This window comes from Emericellopsis cladophorae (assembly GCF_022114955.1).
Source record: "Emericellopsis cladophorae strain MUM 19.33 chromosome Unknown NODE_19_length_326966_cov_119_582185, whole genome shotgun sequence".
NCBI classification, from domain to species: domain Eukaryota; kingdom Fungi; phylum Ascomycota; class Sordariomycetes; order Hypocreales; family Bionectriaceae; genus Emericellopsis; species Emericellopsis cladophorae.
In genome coordinates, this window is record NW_026250944.1 from 103,556 (window position 1) to 126,552 (window position 22,997).

Here is a 22,997-nt window from a genome sequence, read left to right on the forward strand (position 1 = left end):
TCAGTCAAAAGTCACACACGCAGCTGACTGGATCTGTAGTGTTGGCGCTACGTATACACTTCGTTCACGGTTGGGCTGAGCGACGAGTATCGTGTACTTAGGACTGTCGAGTCCGCAGTCCGCACGTCTGGTACTTGTGCGGGACGAGGGGGACCCGACGCATCATCCGCGGGGCTCAGGTCGGGCAGAGCCAGGCAACAGGGGGGCTTGTGATCACCATCGCGCGCGCGCGTAGTGCTGATTGGGCGCATGACGCCAGTAGGGCTGCAGTTTGGTGCTGCTGTCGCGCTGCCGCAGTCGTTGTTGTGGAGTGGTGGACGGCCTTTTCTCCGTGTGCCGCTTCGACTTGGTGAATGGAATCGCAGCATCCAGTCAGCACACTAATAGCGGACGGTGATGACGGGCAAAGCTGTGGGGGATTTATCGAGATTCGAGGGGCGTGGTGGAGGTTGTCGTCGCTCCAGGTCCAGTTTTCAATGACAGATAACTGGATGGGATGCCTCATAGGCCACCTGGCCTGGGCGTTGGCGGTCCGTCCCAGGCTCCCAGCGGCCCAGCCCCGCCCGTCAGCCCACCTCCCGCGCGACTACCCTAGACACAATGTTCCCTACGTATATAGGTGACTTGAGAAACCAGGCTTCAATGGATCCCTTGGAAGAAATTGATAGTGTTTCGCGGACTATTTTTGGACGGTCTGTATAAAAGGCGTCTACCAAATACGGAAGTGTGGCATAAGGCATTACACACTGCGCAGTTCCGCGCTGCCAACATGTGCTCGGGTAGTGGGATACTCCCTAGTTATGCGTCCAAACTTCCCAACATGTCCATGTTTACATGCAATTCTACGAAAGGCCTCGAACGCCCCAGGCAGGATGCTAATTAGCTGTCTGCAATTCCCGACTCGTTCAGCCGCAGCCGGTTCCGAGTCGGAGGATGTGATTACTTTAATGAGAGATGTCTGCCTCGATTCCGGGCTTGTTACGCGACGAATTGCTGGTAGACTTTCATTCACTTGGTTCTAGATGCTGTCTGGTTGAGCACTATACATACACAGCCAGCGTTCCTAGTTCATCCCCGGAGATCCTCAATCGCAGTCATCATCATGGGCTGGGACCCTGCGACCATCGCAGGCGTCGCGGCGCTTGTCGTCGCCGTTGTTGCCATGATCATGGCCGTGGTCCAAGCTACCCAGCAGTACCTCATCACCGGCCAGCAGATCCGTCTCTGCGACAGTGTCGTGTACGGACCGATGCCGGGCCAAGGCCGTCGCGTCTGGCAGATGTCGCAGTTCCGCTTCCGTGTGCTGTACAGCATGCCACAGATCTCTCTTGATCCACGTCACTGGGGCTATGGCGGCGGTGTTATCCGGCGCTCACGTGCTATTGGGGAGCACTCTCTCCCGTACCTGGGTGCTTTGGGTGCTCTAACGGAAGCAGGTTCAGGGCATGCGCGTAACGGAATAAATCCACCTGGCCATCAAGCCCTCCGCAGACGACGACCTGGGCCCGAGGCGGGCGAAGTAGAGAGGCGCGTTGGGAAGGAGACCATCACCTCGACCATCCCTCCAGGAGAAGCTTCCTGGGTCTCGTTCTGCCGAGCTGTGGAACGTTCATGCGGCGACTCGATACGGGTGGACTACGTCGAGTGCGACGTCGATCGATGCCCAAAGCGACCTCGTCAGCGCCCCGATGCCCACTTCGATGAGAGACATTGTCATCATGGGCCTGAAAGCAGGCATGGTCGTCACGAGAGCGTCCTTTGAGGAAAAGTCCGTATCGATGCAGGGCCCAGCTGGGAGCTTGACCAGCGCGAGCCATCCTGTCCTGGGGCCCATGTTGCATTTGACCCCCACCAGCGTGTGCCCCCCGGTGTCGCAGGTATTCGGGGTGCGCAGGACAAGGCATCGCGGCACCGTCGACGACCCCTGGCTAAGAAGGATATGGGACGTCCCCAGTGTCGCGAAAAAATACTACCACTGGGCCCAGAGGCGCACAGCGCGCCGACTGGACGAAAGATGGATCAAGGATCACAAAGGCGTGACGGGCTGTGAGATTCACGTCACTTCGGTCCCGGAAACCAAAGACTATGCCAGCGGGCCGAATTTGGAGCGAAATACATCTCCCAACAATCGTGAGCGCAGAGGTCCAGCCAGGTCCGACCCCTACCAACTGGTGGAGCATAAGCCGGCGGATGGCGCTTGGGGCTTGACAATTGCGAAACCGCCGCGATCCAGGAAGCAGGAGAAATCACGGCGACGGGCTGGGACTGGAGCAATTCCCAAACCAAATGGAGAAGCGAACCAAAAGTACTCCGCTCGAGGTGACACACGTTCTAGGAATGTCCATGCGTCGTCATACAGGAGACCCCAGGTCGAGGATGCCGATGATGAGGGAGAATCTGCACCGCCAGTGGCTGAGAAGACAACCTCATCGCCACCCGCAGATCCCCAAAAAGATGCCGAATCACCAGTGCCGCCCCTGACACCCAGTTCCAAAGAGTCACCACCCCTCATGTATGAGGACGAGGAGGAGGTAGGGCATGAGCGTGATGGAGCGAGAGACCCGTTGGCGGAACGCAGGAAAATTGCAAAAGAGCGCCAAGCCGCAAGAGCCGTCAAGATGGACGCAATACAAAAGGACATGTCTCTTGTCCAACAGTCGGTCGAGCAGGGCGCGATGACTTCACCCTATGAAGAAGCAGCCGCCGAATGGAGAGGAGATCAGCCCCCAATGCTACTGACCTACTATCCACTCCACGGTTCCGCTGACACACCCGAAGCAGCTGGACAGGAGCCACCACCGGTCACGGAAGAGGCATACGAGGCTCGAGACAGGGAGAAGGGGAGAGAGGAGGCCAAATTAGCGAGGGCCGAGGCGCGGCACAAGAGGAACCTGTCTCGAACGCAGGCGATGAACTTGACCAGTGTCGATGTGTTCTGGTTAAGCCAGGTTGATGTCACCAGCGGGCAATGGGTGACACCCTGGCGCGACGCTGGGTGTCTGCCGCTGTCAGCAGCAGCTGCAGGGGGCATCACGATCATCCTCGAGGCGTTGCTGGGGTTCCTCGACGATGAGTCGCTCCTCTATACACGTTCGAGCATGGGAACGTACACATCCTTCCAAGAGACGGCTTGCTGGATGCTCGAGGGCAGGACGACATCGTTCCCAGCCTATGCTCTCAATGCGCGCGGCGGCGTCGTCGCCAAAGGTACGTACATTGGCGTCAATATCCCCGTGCTGGAGGGCGTCGTGCCCGCGCTGCAGCTCCTGCACTCGTACGAGTGGCAGGTCAGCACGACTCGGAACAACGAGGACTTTGTCGAGGAGTCCAACGTAGAGTTGATGCGGATCGATGCGTGGCTGTCGTACGTGGGGCGCACCGACCAGATCACCAACGGGCCCCGGAGACTGCTCAAGCAGACGCCGGCCCTGGTCGCCCTGCTTGTGGAGGAGCACGAGCTGGACTTTCAGAACATGGACCTGTCGGCCGAGGAGGGTGGGTGGCAGGACATTGCCGATGCGGCCGCGGATCTGATGGATACGCTGGTGGAGGAGCAGCTGAACGAAGCCGAGCAGCTCTATGTACTCGTGGCCATGCTGCGGACGCTGAAAGTGGTGCAGAGCGTGTGGGCGGGTTCCGACTCGCGCGATCTGCAAAGAATCCTGGAGCGAGATGTCCAGGTCCACCTGGTCTAGTCATACTCTGCAATACGTTGGTCTACGCTGGGAAACAAAAACTCCCATGCTATGCTGTCCTCATGATATCGGATCAGACAGGCGTTGTGTCCTTCCGAGAGGCTGCTGTGCCCAGCATGGCAGTTGATGCTTTGCGCGGACACGTCTGACGGCTTTCCTCATGAACAGGGCCTTGCGCAGGGTAGTGGTAGGAGGAGAGATCGTGGCCCACTCGTTATCAAATCACATGTTGCTCCCAGCGTATAATGACATGCAATCGAGTCAGAGTCAGGGCGTTTCCTCTGCTCGCCAAACGCGCTTGGTCTCGTCGCAGCGCTTGTGCCTCTTGCGACATGTCAGGCAGCCAGCAGGCCGCAGAGGAGGATGGAGATGATGCCCATTGTGATGCCGACTGGACAGCAGGCTACATGTGGGAGGGAGAGAGCACGACAGACGATGCCATGATCTGCTGGGCAACTTCTCCAACTTGTACTTGGGGGAGGTTGTCGTCACTTCTCCACAGCCTTTTCGCTCAGCTTGACTGACTGTCAGACTGAGTCGATTCGAATGGAGCCGCCCCTCTTACTCCGATGTAGGATGAGGAGGAAACGTGAAGTATACCCGATGGGGAAGGCCATGGCACAGACTGTGTATATCGCGCACTCGTTGCTGGATCCAGGCTATGCTACATGTCATATTGCTCATCTACACATCAATGTCTGTCTACCCAAGTCATCACCGACGCCTCGCTCACATGCAACCCAACAGCAGCAAACACACTGAGCCTCAAACTCTTAGTGAGACTTGCCAGGGGCACCGCAAGGGCCGACGTGGTCGTGCGTGGCCGCCGCGTGGACGCCCGACCTCTCCCAGAGCTGGGCGCGGTCCGAGGCCCAGCGCCTCTTGCGCATGTCGACCGGCTCCAGGGACTCGAAGCTCATGGCGTACTTGGCGACCGAGTTGGCGATGCTCTTGGTGTTGAGCAGGTACGCCTCGTGGTTGAGGTTGTTGATATCGTCGCCGGCCAGGTGGTAGTTGACGTCGTACGCGACGCCCGCCTCGCCGCCAAAGAGTGCCGCCTCCTCCTCCGTCTTGACACCCTCGGCGCCGGTGAACAGGCCGCCGGACGGGATGCCGTTCTCGATAAAGGCCGCGTAGTCGGAGCGGCCGCTAAAGTCGGTGGGCACGTGGGCGGCCCCGTTGCGTTCGTAAAACTCCTCAAACTCCTTCTCGATGGCGTCGGAGCCGGGGGGGCCCGTCAGGCCAAAGGCGTTGCCGTCACCGTCGTAGATGCCGTACATGTAGTTGGGGGAGGCAATCTGCCATCGTTAGCGAGTGTCTTTGAGTATTCCAGGAACGTAGGAAGATACCCACCATGTCAAAGTTGAGGTAGGCGCGCATCTTGGCCAGCTCCGCGTCCGACGTGTTCAGCTGCTTGACGTAGTAGTAGGAGCCGAGCTTGCCAAACTCCTCGGCGCCCCAAAAGGCGAAGCGCACGGCATTCTTGATCTTGAAGCCGGCCAGGGCCTCGGCGACGCGGAGGACACCGACGGAGCCCGAGCCGTCGTCGTTGATGCCAGGGCCGGCAAAGACGGAGTCCGAGTGGCCACCCAGGATCAGGACATTGTCGTGGTCACCGGCCTTGGTCTCGGCAATGACGTTGTAGTTGACGCGCGACTCGACGACGGCGTCGAGGCTCAGCTCGGCCTCGACGTCGCCTGCCGCGAGCTGCTCCAGGAGGGGCTGGGCGGCCTCCTGGCTGATGGTGACGGTGGGCGCGTAGTCGCCAAAGGGATCGCCCAGGGTAGCGGTCAGAGGGCCTTCCACGTTATTGTAGATGATCAGGCCTGCGGCGCCCGCCGCCTTGGCCGCGGTGCTCTTGGCGCCAAAGGCACATTCGCCACGCGAGAGCAGGGCAATGTTGCCCGCGACCTCGGCGGGGAAGTCCTCTGCGGTGCAGCCCAGACCCTCGACCGCGATTAGGGGCCCGCTGAGCTCGCCGCCGGACGTGTAGGTGGCAGGTGTCGAGTCGACCTCCTCGCCGGCCACGGTCAGGCTGCCGGCGGCCCGGGCAAAGAGCTCGGTAAAGGGCTGCTTGACCACGTCGTAGTAGTCGAGGCTGTCGAGGGTGTCGTACAGCCAGTCGACGGTGGCGTTGTGACCGCCGCCGCCAAAGGCACGGTTACCCCCGTTGGCATCGGCAAAGTCCTGCAGCTTCTGCGAGCCGGCCAGCAGGTCCTCGAGGTTGATGAGCGCCTGCAGCTTGTCCGAGTCAACCCAGCCCTTGGTGCAGTTCTTGGCCTGGCTCAGAGCGGGCAGGGACAGGGCGGCGGCGGCGGCGGCGGCCCCGCGGAGGGTGCTGGTGGTCTTCATCTTGGGGTGGGTTGATGTTCAAGACGGGAGAGTGCGGAGGACGATGGACACATGCTGAAGAGTCTCGGTGGGCGCACCCACGACTTTTGTAGGCCAGCAAACATTCCAGCCTGTGTGTTCGTGTCCCATGTCCATCCATGTGGCCTTCTGTCTGACCCCTGCGTGTCTGCGTGATCGCGTTATCTTTCGCCAATTGCCCCGTCGAGGCGAGGAGCGCCAGCCAGTCCAGGGGCGTCGCGGTCCCAGGCCCAGGGCCACAGACTCGTTGTCGACGCCGCGGCTCCCACTTCCAAGCCTCCAAGCCTCCAAGCCTCGCAGCCTCCAGCCCCCCCAAGCAAGAAGGCGTCGATGCGCAAGGGGAACTGCCTGATCGGGCGCTCTTCCATGCGTTCTAGACAGGGACTTCTGTCTCGCGCGGCCGCGTGCGGGGGTGGAACTTGGAAACGGTGGATGTCCGTCGACGGCACTTTTTTATGCTTCTTGGCACATGCAGACGATTGTTGGCCGTCGCGGCGAATCAGCAGCCTCAATTCCTCCGTCGCCCAGACACCCCCCAAGCCCACCGCACGTCGATCTAGCGCCGGAATGGCAGGTCAGCACGCAGTGGCGTCGATATGCTTGCTGCTGCCGCATCCACTTGTCGACAACAACCTCGGACACGGGTAGGAAGAACAAGCCAGTGTCTGTCGGTCAGATAGAGGCACTATAGCCATCCGCTGCTGGTCGGCGATAAGATGGTCCTCTTGTTAGTCGAGTGATCAAAGGTGGGCCAGCTCGACTTGTATTGCCTACCCTGCACCAAGTCACCACCGCCTCATCGTGCGCGGTACATCTGCATGGGCCGTGGTGTACCTTTCCCTGCCCCACGAGCCTCTCTTCCCTCCTACACTTCAAGCTTATTTATATTCAGTTCCGGTGGCCGTGTGCGGGATGTGTCCAGGTCCACCAGGCGTCGGGTCCGGGTAGCTCCGGTAGTCTCCACTATAACGGCCCGGAGTCCGAGTCCGGATCCCGACCGGTGACCTCGGGGCGGAAGCAAGTACTATTTGGACTTGCCAATGTGGCTTCTAATGGAGACACTCACGGATAGTCCGGGCTCCTCCTTGCTGGCTTGCGCGGCGTTGACAAACTTGCCATAAACAGCGTGTCCTCGTCTGACAGCGGGCATGGTCGACCCAGCTCCCGATATGGAGAGTTCCGTCATCATTGTTTGGCTATATCCCCCACACAAATAAGACACCAGGCGGCGGTGGGAGCGGGACTCTGCCAGTGAGCTTGCCCGTCCACAGCGTGGATTCAACATGTTCTCTCGCACACAAGGACGTGAAGCGATGCACGGTTCGAGAACACGCCCTGGAACGAGACACTGTTTCCATCTGAACGGTCCTACAAACAAACGCATTGAATCCCATTTCCAATATTTTCTGAAAGGGGTCCTTCACCCCCTCTGAACATGTGCCCTATACCCAGTCTCCCAAACAAAACGAAAAAAAAAAAAAAGGCCTGCCGTGCAACAAGAACCCCCATCAGAAAGACTCCTGCGCAGGCCTCATGTCCAGCTCATGAGTCCACAGAGAGGATGGCTGCTTCGACAGATACAAGTACAAATCTCCGACATCTTCGGCCCTCATGCTGATGCCTGTCGACGTCATCTCATTGTCCTCGTCAGTAATGGGCCCGTTAGCAATGGTGTGCACCACGTGAATGCCAAACTTGCTGTGCTCCTTGGCGACCGCCTGCGCCAGCATCCGCACAGCAGCGCGCGACGCGCCATACGACGCAAAGCTCGGGTTGCAGCGCAGCGCGCCCAGCATGCCCGTGAAGATAACAGTTCCTTTGACAGCACCGTTGGTGTCCTTGAGGTTGGTCTGCCCACCGTTTTGCGCGTACATGAGCCGGATAGCCTCCTGCGCAAAGACGACGGCACCGGTGGTGTATGTCGCCATGCTCTCGTTGAAGGCCTCGGGCGTCTCCTCCAGGAATGGCTTCTTGTCGGCGTGCTTGACGTGATACACGGCGAGGCAGAGTTGCAGGCCCTGGAAATCTGGGCGCGCCGCAATCTGCCGGAACGCATGCCGCAGGTTCGCGGGCCGCGTGTCAGTCGCAAAGGGATGCAAGACGCCACCCTGGGACGACTGGCGCACATCCGACGCGAGAGACTCGAGTCGGTCCTTGTTGCGGGCGAGCAGCGCGACGGCCAGGTTGCCTCTCTGCGGGTCGGCCAGAACGCGCGCAATGCCGGCCCCGGACGTCGGGCCCGCGCCGATGATGATGGCAAGTCCGCGAGGCGACATTGTGGTACGGCTGACCGGCTATGGTGGTTTACGTGGTGTGTAGGGCGCTGGCAGTCCTGCTTCTTCCACGCAGTTGAAGTCTTAGTGGACAAACAGCCGGACTTCATATTGACGGGCCATGCGAATTGGTGTACTGCATAGTCGAGCAATGCGCGTCAACGAGCTTGACTGATGTCATAGTTCATCAACACTTATCGTCAGGCTATTTCGAGTGTCCCACAGTCCACGGTGCATGGAGGCCAACGGTCAACATGCAGCTGGCTGACACCCACGCACGGCACACGACCAGACCTGTGGAGACAGACTGCATGTGAGTTCTTATTAGTAGGCTCGTCACGATTATTCTACATGAGCGACACACGTGAGCCGCCATGCGAAGAACAATGTACCAGGCTGTGTTTGCAAATGATCAAGAACCACATGTTCAACTCCCTAGGTCTATTTATAATGACTCATGAGCTACGCCACTGCCTCGTGAAGCTACCACCAATGATAACCGTCCACAATTCGCATTGTGGTAGCAAAAGAACACAGGAAGCTCCATTGATCTAAATTGTCACAGAATAGTGTTCACGAGAGGTACCGGGCCTTAGAGCCAATCTTGGTGTGTGGTTGACCAGTCTAGGGTAGTCTGGCATTGACCAAATCTTAAGTTAGGGGGGGGAGAAGAGGGCGGATGATGCGATCAAATCTTCAAAGCTCCAACACGCAAAGGTCTGCATGGTGTGGATAATAATTCACCGCAAAGGCAAATGTGTTGTCAACAGCAGGATTCCGGCAAATTCCTTGCGAGCTGGTTCCGTGTTCTGAGCACAATCCATCTGCCATCCCTCCCTACATAATGAATAACTGCGTACCATTCCTGGCCCTCCCTTCGTGCCTTGGAACAACCAATGAGGCAGCGTCAACCGCTGGCCAACTGCCGTCGACAAGGAGACAGGATGCTTGATTACGTTCCGAGAACCTGCTTCGTCATCAGGAATGGCTGTACAAGAGTCAAGACGCAACGTACAGCGGATCATGACGATCACGCCAGAAGACTGGAACCCAGCAGTGCCTAGCTGGGAAGGGCAGTGTTGATCAGAATCTGAATTTCCTCACAGAAAGGAGTCTCTCATTGCGTATTCTCATATCCAGATATAGGTTCTGAACCAAATAACCCAGGCCCCAAGGGCGAGTGTTGCGCATCACATCGCAACAGGAATGGGCTTCTCACCGCGATCACGATGGCCGGCCCGGTGTCTCACGCGATCAGCAACGTTCATGCGCGGCTCTTGGGTAATACACATGCCATCAGCTCTGTCCTCGGATAGTATAAGAGAGCTCGAGATGCTGCCACATCTCCTATCGGCCTTTTGACAACCAGAGCCTCCAAGCCATTCTTCCACTACACTCACAAACTTTATACACATCATCCAATACCGCCATCATGCAGTTCTTCACCCTTACCGCGGCCCTCTTCCTCGGCTCTGCTGCCGCCATGAGCCCCGAGATGATGAACAACAAGATGGGCGAGGCCAACATGAAGATGGACATGGCCGCGCGCCAGGAGATGGCCCCCCAGGGCGGTGCCACCCTCGGTAAGAATACGCTCTATCTTCATTGCTTTTTGTAGCTCACATAACGTTAGGCACGCTGCTCGCTGCTGTCGACACCATTGTCGGTCAGGTTGCCGATCAGGTCAAGGACCTGAAGGAGCCCGCCACGGCTCTGCAGGATGCCATCAAGGACTTTGAGGATGCCGCCAAGGATGCTGAGGTCCCCGAGGGCGATAAGAAGGACAACTAAACGGGCCTGACATCTGGTAGAAAGACTTTGTACAATGTCCTCGCCATTCGCTGGCTCAGACTTACCCCTGGCATTTTGGCAAGACACAATGAATGCATTACATTTTGAAAAATTCCTGTGCCTATAGTATCCCATTCGTGACACATCACCTATTAAAGTAGCCAAATGAAGGCGGACGCAGCAGATAGACTTCATAAGCAGGCGTTGCGGCAGCCATCCAAAAAGGGGGAGGCTATCCCATCGTCGCCTTGACAGCTTTCCCACGAAAGTCCAAGAGGAAAAATGGCATGAAGGGCAGGTGTTTGATAGAGAGCTGAATAAGAAGTCTTTGTAAATCTCGTATCGTCGTCTAACCAGTCCAATTGTAACCTTCGAAACGCGAGTCCATGTGGAAAAAGTGCAGTAATATCAGTAACCCAGATTCAATGCGCTTAGAATCTCCATATCTAGGCAAAAAATAGCAAGCATTTAGCACCACCGGAAATTAGAGCTCTCCGTCATTCAAAACGCCGTCCTAGTTGTTGTCTCTCGCCGGGTCAGCTGGTTTCCCACTTCTAAGCTGTGAGCCGACAACGCCGTCCAGGAAAAGTCCCTCGCTGAGCTTCTTGGTCACAAATTCGGGATCTGGCTCGTCGGCTCCGATAAATGTCCAACTCTCCTCGTCTTCGTCGTCGAAATCGCCTCCCTGCGATGCGCTGGTCGATGCGGGTACGGGATGATTCTTGCCAGCCTTGCGCTCGACGAGACTCTTGGAATACTCGAGATCGCGATAGATGGCTTGGATGGCCGTATCAACCCCGTCCTCCTATGTCACGTTAGCATATGCGCACAGTTTACACGCTGGCAAGACTCACTGCGCGGATCTGTTCACCCAACACCCGCGCTTTCACAATCATGCGCTCGTTTCGCGTGGCCTCCCAGAGCGCCCTGCCAAAGGCATTGGTGCCCCATTTCTTCAGTGCAATACCCACGCCTAGATCTTCCACGCGCCCCGCAAAGAAGTTTTGGTCGCCGAAGAAGGGTCTGATGATTGTGGGAATGCCCGCGCGGAGACTGGCGCCCGTCGTACCCGAGCCTCCATGGTGAGCCGCCGCATCGATCTGCCGAAAGAGCCAGTCATGTGGCGCACTCTTGATCACGAAGATGTCGGACGGCATTTCGGGCTCTTCTGGGTGCGGTGTTGCGGCACTGCCGTCTGTGGCAGCACCGCGTTCGGACCAGCCTTTGGACAATATGCAGCGAACGTCGGCCTTTTGGACTGCATCAATAACTTCCCGCGTCATCTTGGGCGTATCTTCCACAATGATGGATCCGAATCCGACGTATACGAGCTTTTTGCCATCAGCCCTCGCCTTCTTGATGAATTCGGCGAGATCTGATGGCGGCTCGTAGCCGCCTGCCTCGTCCAAGAACCAATACCCAGTCACACGCACCCAGTCAGAAAAGTCCAGCGGGGGCGCGACAACGCTTGGGCTAAAATTGTACAGAAAAGGCACCTTGTTGGGTTGCATCTTCTCCAGGCTCGTGTTCGGAAGACCCAGGGTGCTGTTCCGCCATCGGTTCACCTGGTAGGATGTGGCTTTCCAGAACAGGTTATCGAACATGATGTACGTCATGTAGTTGTAGGCACCTCCCAGCCGGGACTCTGGCATGACGAAGGCGTGCGGATACGCTCTTGTGCGGGTCCATGGCATGGTGAAGGCTCGGAAATAGGGTATCCTCAGTCTCTCGGCGATGTGAATACCAGCCATGGCTGAGGGCGATTCGATCAAGAGGTCTGTATTCTGGCAAGCCTCCCAAGCAGAGTGCAACAGGCTATCGAGCCACCCTCGGAAGGTTGCGTTGGCTTCACGAAGGAAAGCAAGGGTGAATGTCCCATGCTCAATGCAAAGTCGCATAAGCGAGCCCGGATCACCTGCTATCTCGGCAAACTCAATGCCGTGCGACTCAATCCATGGCTGGAACTCTTGGTGCGTCGCAATTTTCACTCTGTGTCCGTCCGCGATAAGCCCCTTGCACAGCGCAATGTATGGCTGCACATCGCCTCGCGAGCCGATGGTCAAGCAGGTGATTCTCATAGATTCCTTAGGCTTGAAGCTGATGATCGACAAATCCTGGCCCTCGAGTATCGTTGGAACATGTTCGAGGCCAGTCGTGCGCAGGGCTTGTTGCGGCTCGTGGTCCGGATTACCCATCTCGCGGGCCGACTTGAGTGCTTTATGCTCGAACAGAGCGGACTGCTCCTCAGCCTCTTCTTCCTCATACAGACGTCCGGATTCCTTCAAGTACCGTGTCGTTTCTAGACTCCTCAGTAGCGTGACCGCACAATCGTCTCGGTCGACCGCGAGATTAAACTCAAAGAATATCTCCTCATGGCCCTTGATAATGACCACGAGCCCCGAGTATCCCAACCGAAAGCCTTTCTCCTTGTGAACGTTCTCCACATCCTGCAACGGCAGGATGAGTTTAGTCCGCGTTCCCGGTAGCAAGCTACGGAAGCAAAAGTAGCGATTGCTCAAGTAAATCTTACCATAGAGAGGTAATACACGGAACAAATGACCATAGTACGTAGCTTGCAGTTTCTCGGCATCCGGCAGGGCAAAGTGAGCACGGAATCGCTCATGGGACATTTGCATTTTGCCTTCAGAGTCCTTCTCGAGGTCGCCGTCATCGTCGTCAGGCCTTACCGCAGCAGGATCATCATAATGCTTGCGTTTCCCTTGCCACATGCCGTGCACCTTTTCCGCATAGCCCATGGATTCTGTCGCCAATAGAGAGCTCATCTTCTGGCGGGTGCGATCGAGATAGTCAACAAAAGCGCTAGCTCGTTGAAGCGAGGAGCCACCCATCTGCGAGATACTTTGCAAGGTCGGTGTTGGAGGCTGTGCCTTGTCGCCAGTCTGTTCGTGCTGTGTGTTGTGTTGGCTCGATAGGCCGGAGTACGTAGCCAAAGGCGCAAGCTGCTCCCTGGCATGAGCTTCCCTACTCTTCGGAGCACTCGAAGCATGGCCGTCGGTGGACCGTGGCACTGTCGGGCTCTGACGGAAGACGGCACTGTCGGTGAGAAGTTGACTAGCCGAGGGATCTTCCAGGGATGATGCACCCAGGTTCGAAAAGCTTGGGTCCTCAACTGAGGACTGGAGATAGGACTCTGAAGATGCGACCGGCGACTGATGTGGCTGAGGCGTTCTGGAACCACCCTGTCGAGAATGACTCCTGGACCTGCTGCTACCGCTAAAGCCCCTGCTGTGAGTACGAGCATCGCGTGGGGCGCCCGCCGTGTCGAGACTCCGCCTGCCAATAGAGCGGAAGGCATCCAAGCTTGATTTCCGGGATACTTCTGGGCTCGCAATAGGGCTTGTGCCGCGTGGGGACTGTGACGGCAGTGGGTATAGAGTTGACTTGACCGTCGACACTTGTAAACGGGGGGCAGCGCTGGCCGTCTTATCTCCCTTGGGCTGTGAAGATGGAGTAGGTGCCTTAACCACCTCAAGTCGTTCGGATCCATTGTGGGATTTTCTCTGGTCAGCGCCCCGTTCCTCCAACATAATCTTCAAAACGTCAATGGCCTCCTGACCAAGCTTGAAAAAGGAGAAGAAGTATTCGTCCATGGCCCATGTCTCATCGTTGTCAATAACGCGGATTTTGCAGGTCTCGGCGAAATCTGTCATGTGTACTTCTTCCACGTCCATAATGTTCGCGATAGGTAGCGCGATCTTCACGCTGTTGCCCTCGTTGTGACTTCTGAAAATGACACGCTGTAGGTTCTTCACCCATTCCTGCGCGCTGGCCTCGCTATCGGCACGGAACCTGTAGGTACGATGGCGCGTCACGACTTCGAAGCTCATGCCGTCCTTGTCTTTATCGGTGATAGATGCAGAGATGCCGTATCGGAGGTCGATCTGCCCGTGAGGAAAATACTGGTTTTGGGTGTCGCGATAGTAAGAGAGGACGTCACCTTTGAGCCGGAAGTAGAATCGAGTGTATCGAGGGTTTCGCTTTCCTGTCTTGGCCAGGAAACCGGATTTGAGTACTTGGTTCTGTTTCACGGTTAGTCGAGGAACCTGGCACTGGGGTGTGAGACTCACCACTGTCCTAGGCACATACGCATAGAAGCAAATGTGCTTCTCTGTGATGTACAAATACCCTTGCAGCAGAACGCTCTGCAGCAGCCAGCAAGGATACTCCTGGATGACCAACTCCGGCTCGTCGAATTCGAAGATCTCCATCATTCGACTCGCGAGAAGTGCAGCGTCATTATCATCCTCCTCATCATCACCATCGCTGTCCTGTTTTGCATCGGGCGCGTCGAAGCTGGACCGGCTCGCCATTTCGGCATGCGCTTCAAGCATTCGACTCATGACGGGTGGCAGCCTGTCTGATGAAATTGTTCGTGTGAATTCAATGGCAGGTGGCCTGGCAAGCTTGCCAATTTTATTGTCTTCGCTTTCGTCCAAGGTTTCCTCGTGTGGAGGTAATTTCCCTGGGGCGCTTTTGGATTTCGACATCAGGCGCGGCAACGAGGGCAGTGACTTGAGAAGGCTCCTGCGCCCTGACACCCTGCGACGGTGACCGCGGGCCTGCTTCTCGGTTCTGGATTGAGGTTGGAATATGGTCGTTCGTGACAGGTCCTCGTGTTCCCGGTGCCTCTCCCCATCGCCAGTCCCTTCAGCATCCTCGTCACTGCTACTGTCGTCGAATCTCTCGTTGAAGTCCACCCTTGACCCAGCGGCGGCTATCAGGCCAAAGATGCTTTGATTCATATTCATTGGTAGTGTTGATGCTCGTTCGGAATCTTCGTCATCTCCCGACGACTCATCGCTATCTCGTAGGCGTTCGGGCATATTCGTATCATATTCGCGCCGCTTCGTCTCGGCTCTTCTGGTGATCCGACGATTCGTCGAGGGCGAGCCTGCCCTCGCAGGTGCTGTGACCTCCGGCGGCATGGTTTGACGCAGTCGGAACGGATACAAAGCCGCAGTTGCGATTCCGAGTATGCACAATTAGATGTTTTGTTCGGCAGGGCGCTGCGGGATGCTTTGGCGTGCGCGGGCGATAATTGCTTTTAGCTAAGCCACGGCTTCTGGAGCCATCGGTTCTGGCAAGTGCGTTTGTTGTGAGATGTTTGGAATGTCTACGAATGCATGGTAAAGAAAATAGGCTACCTGGACGCTTGCTGACTCCTCTGCGCAAGGCAACAAGGACTGATCGAACAGTTTGTAGGACGACTCATGCTGCTAGACCGTGACCTGAGGTTGTGATCACGCTGTTGGCGGCGCCCAGCTGGACAATGTCAGGCGGGTCCCGCTGTGGGAGCCAGAGACCCCTGTAGCCGGCAAGGTAAAGCCTGCGATTGGCGTGAACGTATCTCTCTTATCGATATGGGGCATCATGACGACACACGCATCCGCGCTGAATGCGGTCTGTGAGAGTCTTGTTATCATCCTTTGCCCATCATGAATAGACAGGTATATAAACATTGCTCTGATCGGATACTGGCCTAAAACGGTCTCTCTGCCATTCATTCTCCTGGCAGCCAATTGTTGCCTAGCCGCTGCTTTTACATGTGATAAGTGATGATCATGTGCTTGTGGGGCCGCGACGTCGGGGGCCCAGGCACCCTCAGGGTCCGTCTCGTCTGTGTTGACAAAACTCTGGCCTACCCTACGTATCCAAACACTTCGCAATATCTTAGTTACCTGAGGTTCATCTTGCAAATAGTATCAGTATCTTGCCCAACGACGAACACAAGCACTTACTCTTGTCTCTCTAGTAATTACTGAACTTCCCCCGAGAGCCAACTTTACGTAGCGAAGTTAGCAGTTGTTGGTTACCAGGCTGATTACTGGCACGGGAAATGGGGTATCGAAGATCTAAACGGGAATGTCGTAACTACACTGGTTCCGCTGCAAATACCATGCAAGTGAATTGATTCATGTCTACGGAAACGAACATGCCCTCAAGTACGCCAAGTAACCTTAAGACGTAGCTTACTGACCTGGCTAGTTTTTCTGTGTATACTTCCCAAATGCGCCCTCCTCCATTCTTAGTGGTCCTTGGAAACTCCACGACCTAGACGCCTAGAACGATGACTGACGAACAAGCAATCGATCGAACCCAAGCATTGGCAACACAGGAAAGCCGCCTGGCAGACTACTAGATGAAACACAGCGAGGCAGTGCAAGATATTTCCGATGCAGCGCAATTATACAAGCCGAAGGGCTACAAGCTTTTCCTTACATGTCATTAAGAAGAAGGCGAGCCAAAAACCGTTGTTTCACTGGCATGGAACCACTCTTGCTATTTCAGGAAGCTCGAGGTTGAGAATTATTATTATTATGTCGCGTGGCCTTGTTGCACAAGTGACGCTATTGTAGTCCGTAACTCGAGAATGGCTGGCGGGTAGATGGCATTGTCAGGCGCTTATGCCAATCATGCAATATGCTACGTGACGGCAAGCCACCCGGTTCAGCACGCCGTCTCGAATTGCTTCGTATTGACAGAGCAGTACGGACTGTTCATACTTGTCGCCTAGTTCAACAGGAAGAGCAATTGCAGAAGCTTACCACGACCAGCATTTTCGTATCCGTACGGAGTGCGGATAATAGTGCGCACATGGAAAACTTCCTGTTGCGAGGAAGTATTGACGGTTGTCAGGGGGCCACACTAGGAGGGTCAGTGCCTGTTAGTGCGGATACGAGATGGCGGGGCCGTGGACTTGCAGGCTGCTGGAGGTACTTGGTTTCCCGCTGTGACTTTATAGACAGAGAAGTAGTGCACAGCCTTCAAGGCCCCGCGCTACTGGATTGCTCAGGGGGATGCTAACAGACCAGGCGTCGTAATGGATGCGTGCGGACATTCCAGCAGGTCAAGGTGGCCCGACTGTTTCGGGTCTGTCTGACTGCGCGTCCAGACGAAAGGTCGATCAAGCACCTGGTCAGGTAATTAGCAGCGTCTCTCTCAATCTCGTGCAATAGTTCTCTCTCTCCGTCTCTCCTCATCTTCACTCACTCGACTCTGCAGCTCATCATCCAAGCTACGTCGCCTGTCCGCTCGCTATCCATTACTCTATACCCCCGTAGCTGTCTGGTCGCAAGAGCCCGAGGTCGTATTGGTTCCTTGTTCTTGTGGGAGGGACCAACCGCACTGAGCAATCGAGCTGCGCCAGCAGTGCCCACCCGCCCAGCCAACCATTTTGCCCCAGACAGCCAAAACTCCAGTCAGTCCAGTCTGCTAGCCCATCTCTACTGTCGCCCCCCGTTCGACTCTGCCGGACCTGCATTCATCATTCTCCCATACCACTCCAGTCTTTCTCCCGCTCGATTTGCTCAAATTCTATTCAATCAAGTCGCATTCCCACTCGATCCGGCGTCGACCTATTTCCCCATTAGCTTCTTCTCTCGTTTTTTCCTCCACTCAACCAACATTCGCTTATTCTTCACGGCGACACTCAGCGACAGCGACGACAGAACGACTCACCCGCCGCAATCCCGCTTGCCTGGACTAAAGCAACGCATCGTCATCGATCGCTACGCTCGTTCTCACACAACCGCATCGATTCGCCGCCACCTTCTCACTGAACATCCTCTGCAAAGCTACCGGCGCTGCGTCGACCGCTGCTCTCGCTAGTCGACTCTTTTTGACGATCGCCAATCGCTCGCGATCAACAAGGAAGCGCCAACTAGAACAAAGGCGGCGACCGCAACAACCATCAAGATGCGGTGGCCCTCGAAGGCATCCCTTCTCTCTGCATTGGCAACGATGGCCTCGTTCGCCGATGCCGAGAGGATGCTTATATCCAAAGCGCTGAGCACCTGCCAGAAGGACTCGGATTTCTCAGCCTCCCTCTTCAATGTCCAGTACACGCCTGGTAACAACAGTGCCAAGATTGAGATGGCTGCCACGTCCTCGGTCAAGGGCTACGTCACGTTCGACGTTGCCATCACAGCTTATGGTCTTGAGGTAGTTCGCCAGGTACTAGACCCTTGCGACACAGAGTTGCAAGGTCTCTGCCCCATGCAGACAGGCAACAACGACTTCGGATTCCCGATCCCTGTGCCCGAAAGCGCGGCTGATCTCATTCCTGGCATCGCCTACACTATTCCTGACCTCGACGCCAAGGTCAGGGTGTTTGTCAATATGACCGAGACGGGCGAGAGCGTGGCGTGTCTCGAGGCTGGGTTCTCCAACACCAAGACTGTCGACTTGATTGGCGTGAAATGGGCCACGGCCATCATCGCCGGCCTTGCTCTCGTTTCGTCCGCTGTCATGTCCGGCCTCGGACACTCGAATGCTGCTTCGCACATCGCGGCAAACTCGCTCTCGCTGTTCGGATACTTCCAGGCCCAAGCAATTGTTGGTCTTACCGCTGTGCCTCTTCCCCCGATCGTCCAAGCTTGGACGCAGAACTTCCAGTGGTCCATGGGTATCATCCAAGTGCCTTTTATGCAGAACATCTTCACCTGGTACCAGCGTGCGACTGGCGGCGACCCTGCGACACTTTTCGACTCGCTGCGAACATACTCTGTCCAGGTCCGGAAGCGTGACATGTCCACCCTCGAGAGTGGCCTGAACTTGTTCAAACGTGGTGTTGCCGTGTCCGCCGACGCTGCCTCTACCGCTGTTTCGCACATCACGAAACGCCAAAACATCGAGCTTAGCAACGGCAGCTACCTTGTCTACGGCATCCAGCGTGTGGCTTTTCGGATGGGGATAGAAACTACCAACCTATTCATGACCGGCCTGACGTTCTTCATTCTCTTCATCGTCTTCACGACGCTTGCCGTCGCCATTTTCAAGGGCATTCTCGAGCTGGCCGTGAAGCAGAAGTGGATGTCGAGCGAGAAATTCCTCGAGTTCCGCAATGGATGGATCACAGTCCTCAAGGGCATTCTCTTCCGTGCCACTCTTATTGGATTCCCCCAGATAACCATCCTCAGCTTGTGGGAATTCACTCAGATCGATTCACCCGCCATTGTCGTGCTAGCTGTCTTTTTCATGCTCTCAATGATCGCGACGCTAGCATGGGGCACCTGGAAGGTTATCAGCATTGCGCGACGCTCCGTAGCAATGCATCGCAACCCGGCCTACATCCTCTTCTCGGACCCCCAGGCGCTGAACAAGTGGGGATTCCTTTACATCCAGTTCCGCGCCTCGGCTTACTACTTTATTGTGCCCGTCCTGATCTACACCTTTGTCAAGGCTGCCTTCGTGGCACTGGGTCAGCACAGTGGTGTCGCGCAGGCCATCGGCCTGATCATCATCGAGGTTGCCGCTCTGATCGGTGCATCGGTCCTGCGCCCATGGATGGACAAGAGCACCAACTCGTTCAACATTGCCATTTGTGTTGTCAACTTCCTCAACAGCATCTTCTTGTTGATCTTCACTAATGTGTTTGGCGCGCCCGGCTTGGTCGTGGGTGTCGTTGGCGTTGTTCTTTTCATACTCAACGCCGCCTTTTCGCTTATCCTGCTTCTCATGGTTATCATCTCGACAACTGTCATCTTCTTCCGCAAGAACCCCGATGCTCGTTACCATGTCATGGCTGACGACCGAGCCTCGTTCATGAAGTCTCAGACCCAGCTCAATACCACCACGGAGCTCGACGCACTGGCTGCGACCGCCCGTGGAGACAAGAGCGGTTACAAGTCCCACCTCGATCTTGATGACGACAACGAGTCGTTGTCTTCGGACAGCATGCGACGCCGCACCGATTCCTCGGCCATGGACGCACCGAGGTCGCCCATCAACCCCTCCATGCCTCTCTTCCCTGCCAACAGGCCCGAGAGCCCATTCCGTTCCGCATCGCCAAACCCATTTGGCGCGTCAGCGACCTCACTGAGCCAGCAGCAGAGCCGAGGGCAGAACAATGCAAGCCCGGCAATGCGGTCAGCTCACAACCAAAGCCCGCCCTCGCGAGCGAACAATGCTAGGTATGTACTAAACCCATCAATGCCATTCGTCTGTCGCCCAAGCTAACTTCTGAAAAAGTCCATGGCAGCGTGGTGCCGGTTACGACTAACCGAGTACTAGCCAAAATTGGTGCACCACCTCGGTGTTAGGACCTTCTGATTTGTACACTTTGCCGATACCCAGCCTAGAGAGCTCGTCTCGCTGCGTTGTTCCGCATCAACTAGGGTTCGTCACGTTGCGACCACCGCGTCTGCAAGAGTCAGTTATTACACCGGCGTTCGGTTTCCACAAAGGATGGATAGGGGCTGTACATATATATATGGCGACAGGCTTGAACAGCTTGCGTTGCGCTCATTGAAATTTCTTCCATTTCTTTCAAGTCACTGTTTTCGTTGATTCGTTCGTTTGTCTGTGATTATAGCGAACGGCAAGGATGAATTACAATATTGTTAAATATTCAACAACCACGTCTCCATGTCTTTGCTGAGAATTATCATAGTCCGGTGTCGCCTCTACAATTTTGCACGCCCCCGAACCGTCAACCCATATCAACGCCCATTGGAAATCAGCGTCGCCAACACGAAAGGAAACATTGAGTGAGATCAGACCAAGGTTTGAAGTACAGGCCAGTGCAGTTTGCCATGATATGAGAAAGTACTGAGAATGAAAGGCAGTAGAGACCAAGGAAAAGATTGCTGCGAAAGAATGTCTGTCAAGGACTTGGGTCAAGTACCGGGGATAATAAAGGACTGACGTGCGCCGCGTGTCAGGAAAAGAAACCTTGCTCAATGAGCCGATCAACATCGCCGCCTGCTGCGGCAACAGCCTTGATGGCTGCTTCGCTCAACTTCCGTCGTCGATCGAGCGCCTCCTTCTCCCGGCGCGCCTTTGTCTTGGAACTGCCGCTCGGGGCGACGCCGCCCATGAGCATCCCGCCGTCATTGGGTGTAAAGTTGACGAAGCCAATCTCGCCGGCGGACGCGCCCGACATCCCGCCACCACCGCTGACATCGCGCGATCGCCTCTTCTTCACGCTGCAGGGGGTACCGGGCATGCTAGCCGGGAGACGACCCGAGGCACTGCGGTTCGAGGCCACGGAACCACCCGAGCTGTGGCGCTTCTGTGTGGAGCTCGGGGTACCGCGCGTCGGGGAGGCGGAGGGTGCCCTGTTTTTGCGCACGGGTGAGCATGAGATATGCCTTGCGCCAGAGGAGGGGGCGCGTGGTGGTCGATGAGGCCGTTCGGAGGCTGGGATCGGGGGTGGTGGTGGGAGGGTGGTCTGCGCGTCTAGAGTCAAGGCGCTGCCGACTGCGACCTGGTGTTGTTGGTGGTGATGCTGCTGAGCTTGGGGTATCTGAATCATGAGTCCTGAGGACGCCGTGTCCGGGATCTGGGTTTGATATTCATACGGCAACTGGGTCTGATGCGCGTGCATCGACATGTTGACATGGGCGTTTTTTTGATCTGCAAACTGCCCATGGTCGTCGGCGCCGTTGGCAGCCCACCAGCTGGCATCGCCAGACATCATGTCCGATCCGTTCCACTCGACCTGTTGTTGCGGCACGTTGCTCATGGCTTGGCGCTGGCTCTGTTGGTGCTGCTGCCACGTCAAATCAGGAGGCACCTGGTAGGAGACGTTTTCGGAATACTGCGAGCTGTGCTCGCTCTTTATTTCTGGGGAGTGATGTCCTGGACTGATAGTGCCCTGGTTGAAGTATTGCAGAGCATTGGCTGGAGGCAGGGGTGGAATATCATTGAAGGGATCATCGCAGGCGCCCTGCACAAAGTTCCATGATGAGGTAGGCTGCTGCTGTCCCGCATCAGAGGTATACGATTGCTGTCGCTGTCGCACCTTGGCCATGGCACGAGGTCGTTGTCTGGGAGCTTGCAGAGGTAGGGGCTCGCCTACGGGAGAGCCGGGGCGATCAACAATAGGCTCTGGCTTCCGAGGCTTCGGCCTGTTCTTCCCAGTCGCTTTCCGAATTGTAGAATGGAAGGCTTCCTTGATCTTATGACTGGTCGTCTTTCGGACAACTGTGTTGGGCGGTGTTGGGGACGAGGGCTGCGACATTGATGTGTACTTGTGCTTGGTCGGCGAGCTCAACGTCATGCCCTCCATGCGAGGCAGTTCTGTATCTGAAAGAGACCCACGGCCAGTGTTGGCCCACTGCGGCGGTTCGAGCATGAAGCTTGTCTGATCGTAACCGGCAGACAGCTGGGCAGGATCGATATCGTAGCTGGCTGAGGAAGCAGGCCCAACATGTGAGCTGCTCGACAGGAAATCAATCTCGTCGGCCGTCGTCGAAGACCCAATACTTTCAGGAGGCGCTGAGGACATCAGCCCTTGAGGCATCCTCGGTGCTTCATAGTCCCCTGCCAATACGTCGGCAGACGCGTTCGTTGTCGACGTGGGCGCAAAGGCTCCAGTGCCATCCAGGTCGAGAAATTGCCCCAAGAAATCGGTTGAATCGTCCGCTGCGGCATTGTCATGATCCTGCCACAGAAAGTCGCGCTCCAATGGGGCATCTGCGCGATACTGCTGCGTATCCCAGAACGCCATCTTGCTCGAGGGTAGCGAATCGCACGCGGGCTCTCGCAGTCGGCCAAGCTGGTGAGGCTGTTTGAAGTCTGTTTACCGATATGAAAGGATTCCGGTTCAATCGAAGCAACTTTACGATAAAGCATTCATGGGGTGCATCCAGGAAGGCGGTCGTGTAAGTTGGGCGCAGCAGCAAGCCGTCGACATTAAGAAGCGCAAAATGTGAGAAGGAACCCAAGATGGAATTGTGTCTCATGCGACCGCAACATTGCACGACGGGTCGCAACAGCAACTAAGAATGTCCGTGGCCAACGGCACTGGCTGCGCTGGTGACTTGGAATGTACCAACATTGATGTGCGCCGCTGCATTCCAGCGAGAAGAACGTGAGATGCACGGTGTGCGCCAAACAAGGGAAA

The 22,997-nt window shown here is 56.3% G+C and overlaps 7 protein-coding genes across 7 annotated transcripts; 3 read left to right on the forward strand and 4 right to left on the reverse strand.

Moving 5' to 3' along the window:
* Positions 1–1,102: 1,102 nt before the first annotated feature.
* J7T54_003924 (uncharacterized protein) lies at positions 1,103–3,695 on the forward strand (the record flags this gene model as incomplete). Its single annotated transcript, XM_051506115.1, has 2 exons — positions 1,103–1,587; positions 1,670–3,695. 2 exons carry the CDS (start codon positions 1,103–1,105, stop codon positions 3,693–3,695), a joined length of 2,511 nt encoding a protein of 836 aa, XP_051362515.1.
* Positions 3,696–4,468: 773 nt separating this feature from the next.
* Positions 4,469–6,047, reverse strand: J7T54_003925 (aminopeptidase Y; the record flags this gene model as incomplete). Its single annotated transcript, XM_051506116.1, has 2 exons — positions 4,469–4,993; positions 5,049–6,047. The coding sequence occupies 2 exons, from the start codon at positions 6,045–6,047 to the stop codon at positions 4,469–4,471; spliced, it is 1,524 nt and encodes a 507-aa protein (XP_051362516.1).
* Positions 6,048–7,573: 1,526 nt separating this feature from the next.
* Positions 7,574–8,341, reverse strand: J7T54_003926 (putative oxidoreductase; the record flags this gene model as incomplete). Its single annotated transcript, XM_051506117.1, has 1 exon — positions 7,574–8,341. One exon carries the CDS (start codon positions 8,339–8,341, stop codon positions 7,574–7,576), a length of 768 nt encoding a protein of 255 aa, XP_051362517.1.
* Positions 8,342–9,770: 1,429 nt separating this feature from the next.
* J7T54_003927 (uncharacterized protein) lies at positions 9,771–10,129 on the forward strand (the record flags this gene model as incomplete). The annotated part of the gene is made up of 2 exons (XM_051506118.1): positions 9,771–9,921; positions 9,972–10,129. 2 exons carry the CDS (start codon positions 9,771–9,773, stop codon positions 10,127–10,129), a joined length of 309 nt encoding a protein of 102 aa, XP_051362518.1.
* Positions 10,130–10,643: 514 nt separating this feature from the next.
* On the reverse strand, positions 10,644–15,075 carry J7T54_003928 (Sterol 3-beta-glucosyltransferase-like protein; the record flags this gene model as incomplete). The annotated part of the gene is made up of 3 exons (XM_051506119.1): positions 10,644–10,934; positions 10,984–14,169; positions 14,218–15,075. 3 exons carry the CDS (start codon positions 15,073–15,075, stop codon positions 10,644–10,646), a joined length of 4,335 nt encoding a protein of 1,444 aa, XP_051362519.1.
* A 2,770-nt stretch (positions 15,076–17,845) lies between these two features.
* On the forward strand, positions 17,846–20,150 carry J7T54_003929 (Flavin carrier protein-like protein; the record flags this gene model as incomplete). Its single annotated transcript, XM_051506120.1, has 2 exons — positions 17,846–20,061; positions 20,120–20,150. The coding sequence occupies 2 exons, from the start codon at positions 17,846–17,848 to the stop codon at positions 20,148–20,150; spliced, it is 2,247 nt and encodes a 748-aa protein (XP_051362520.1).
* A 657-nt stretch (positions 20,151–20,807) lies between these two features.
* Positions 20,808–22,601, reverse strand: J7T54_003930 (Regulatory protein-like protein; the record flags this gene model as incomplete). The annotated part of the gene is made up of 1 exon (XM_051506121.1): positions 20,808–22,601. One exon carries the CDS (start codon positions 22,599–22,601, stop codon positions 20,808–20,810), a length of 1,794 nt encoding a protein of 597 aa, XP_051362521.1.
* Between the last annotated feature and the right edge of the window lie 396 nt (positions 22,602–22,997).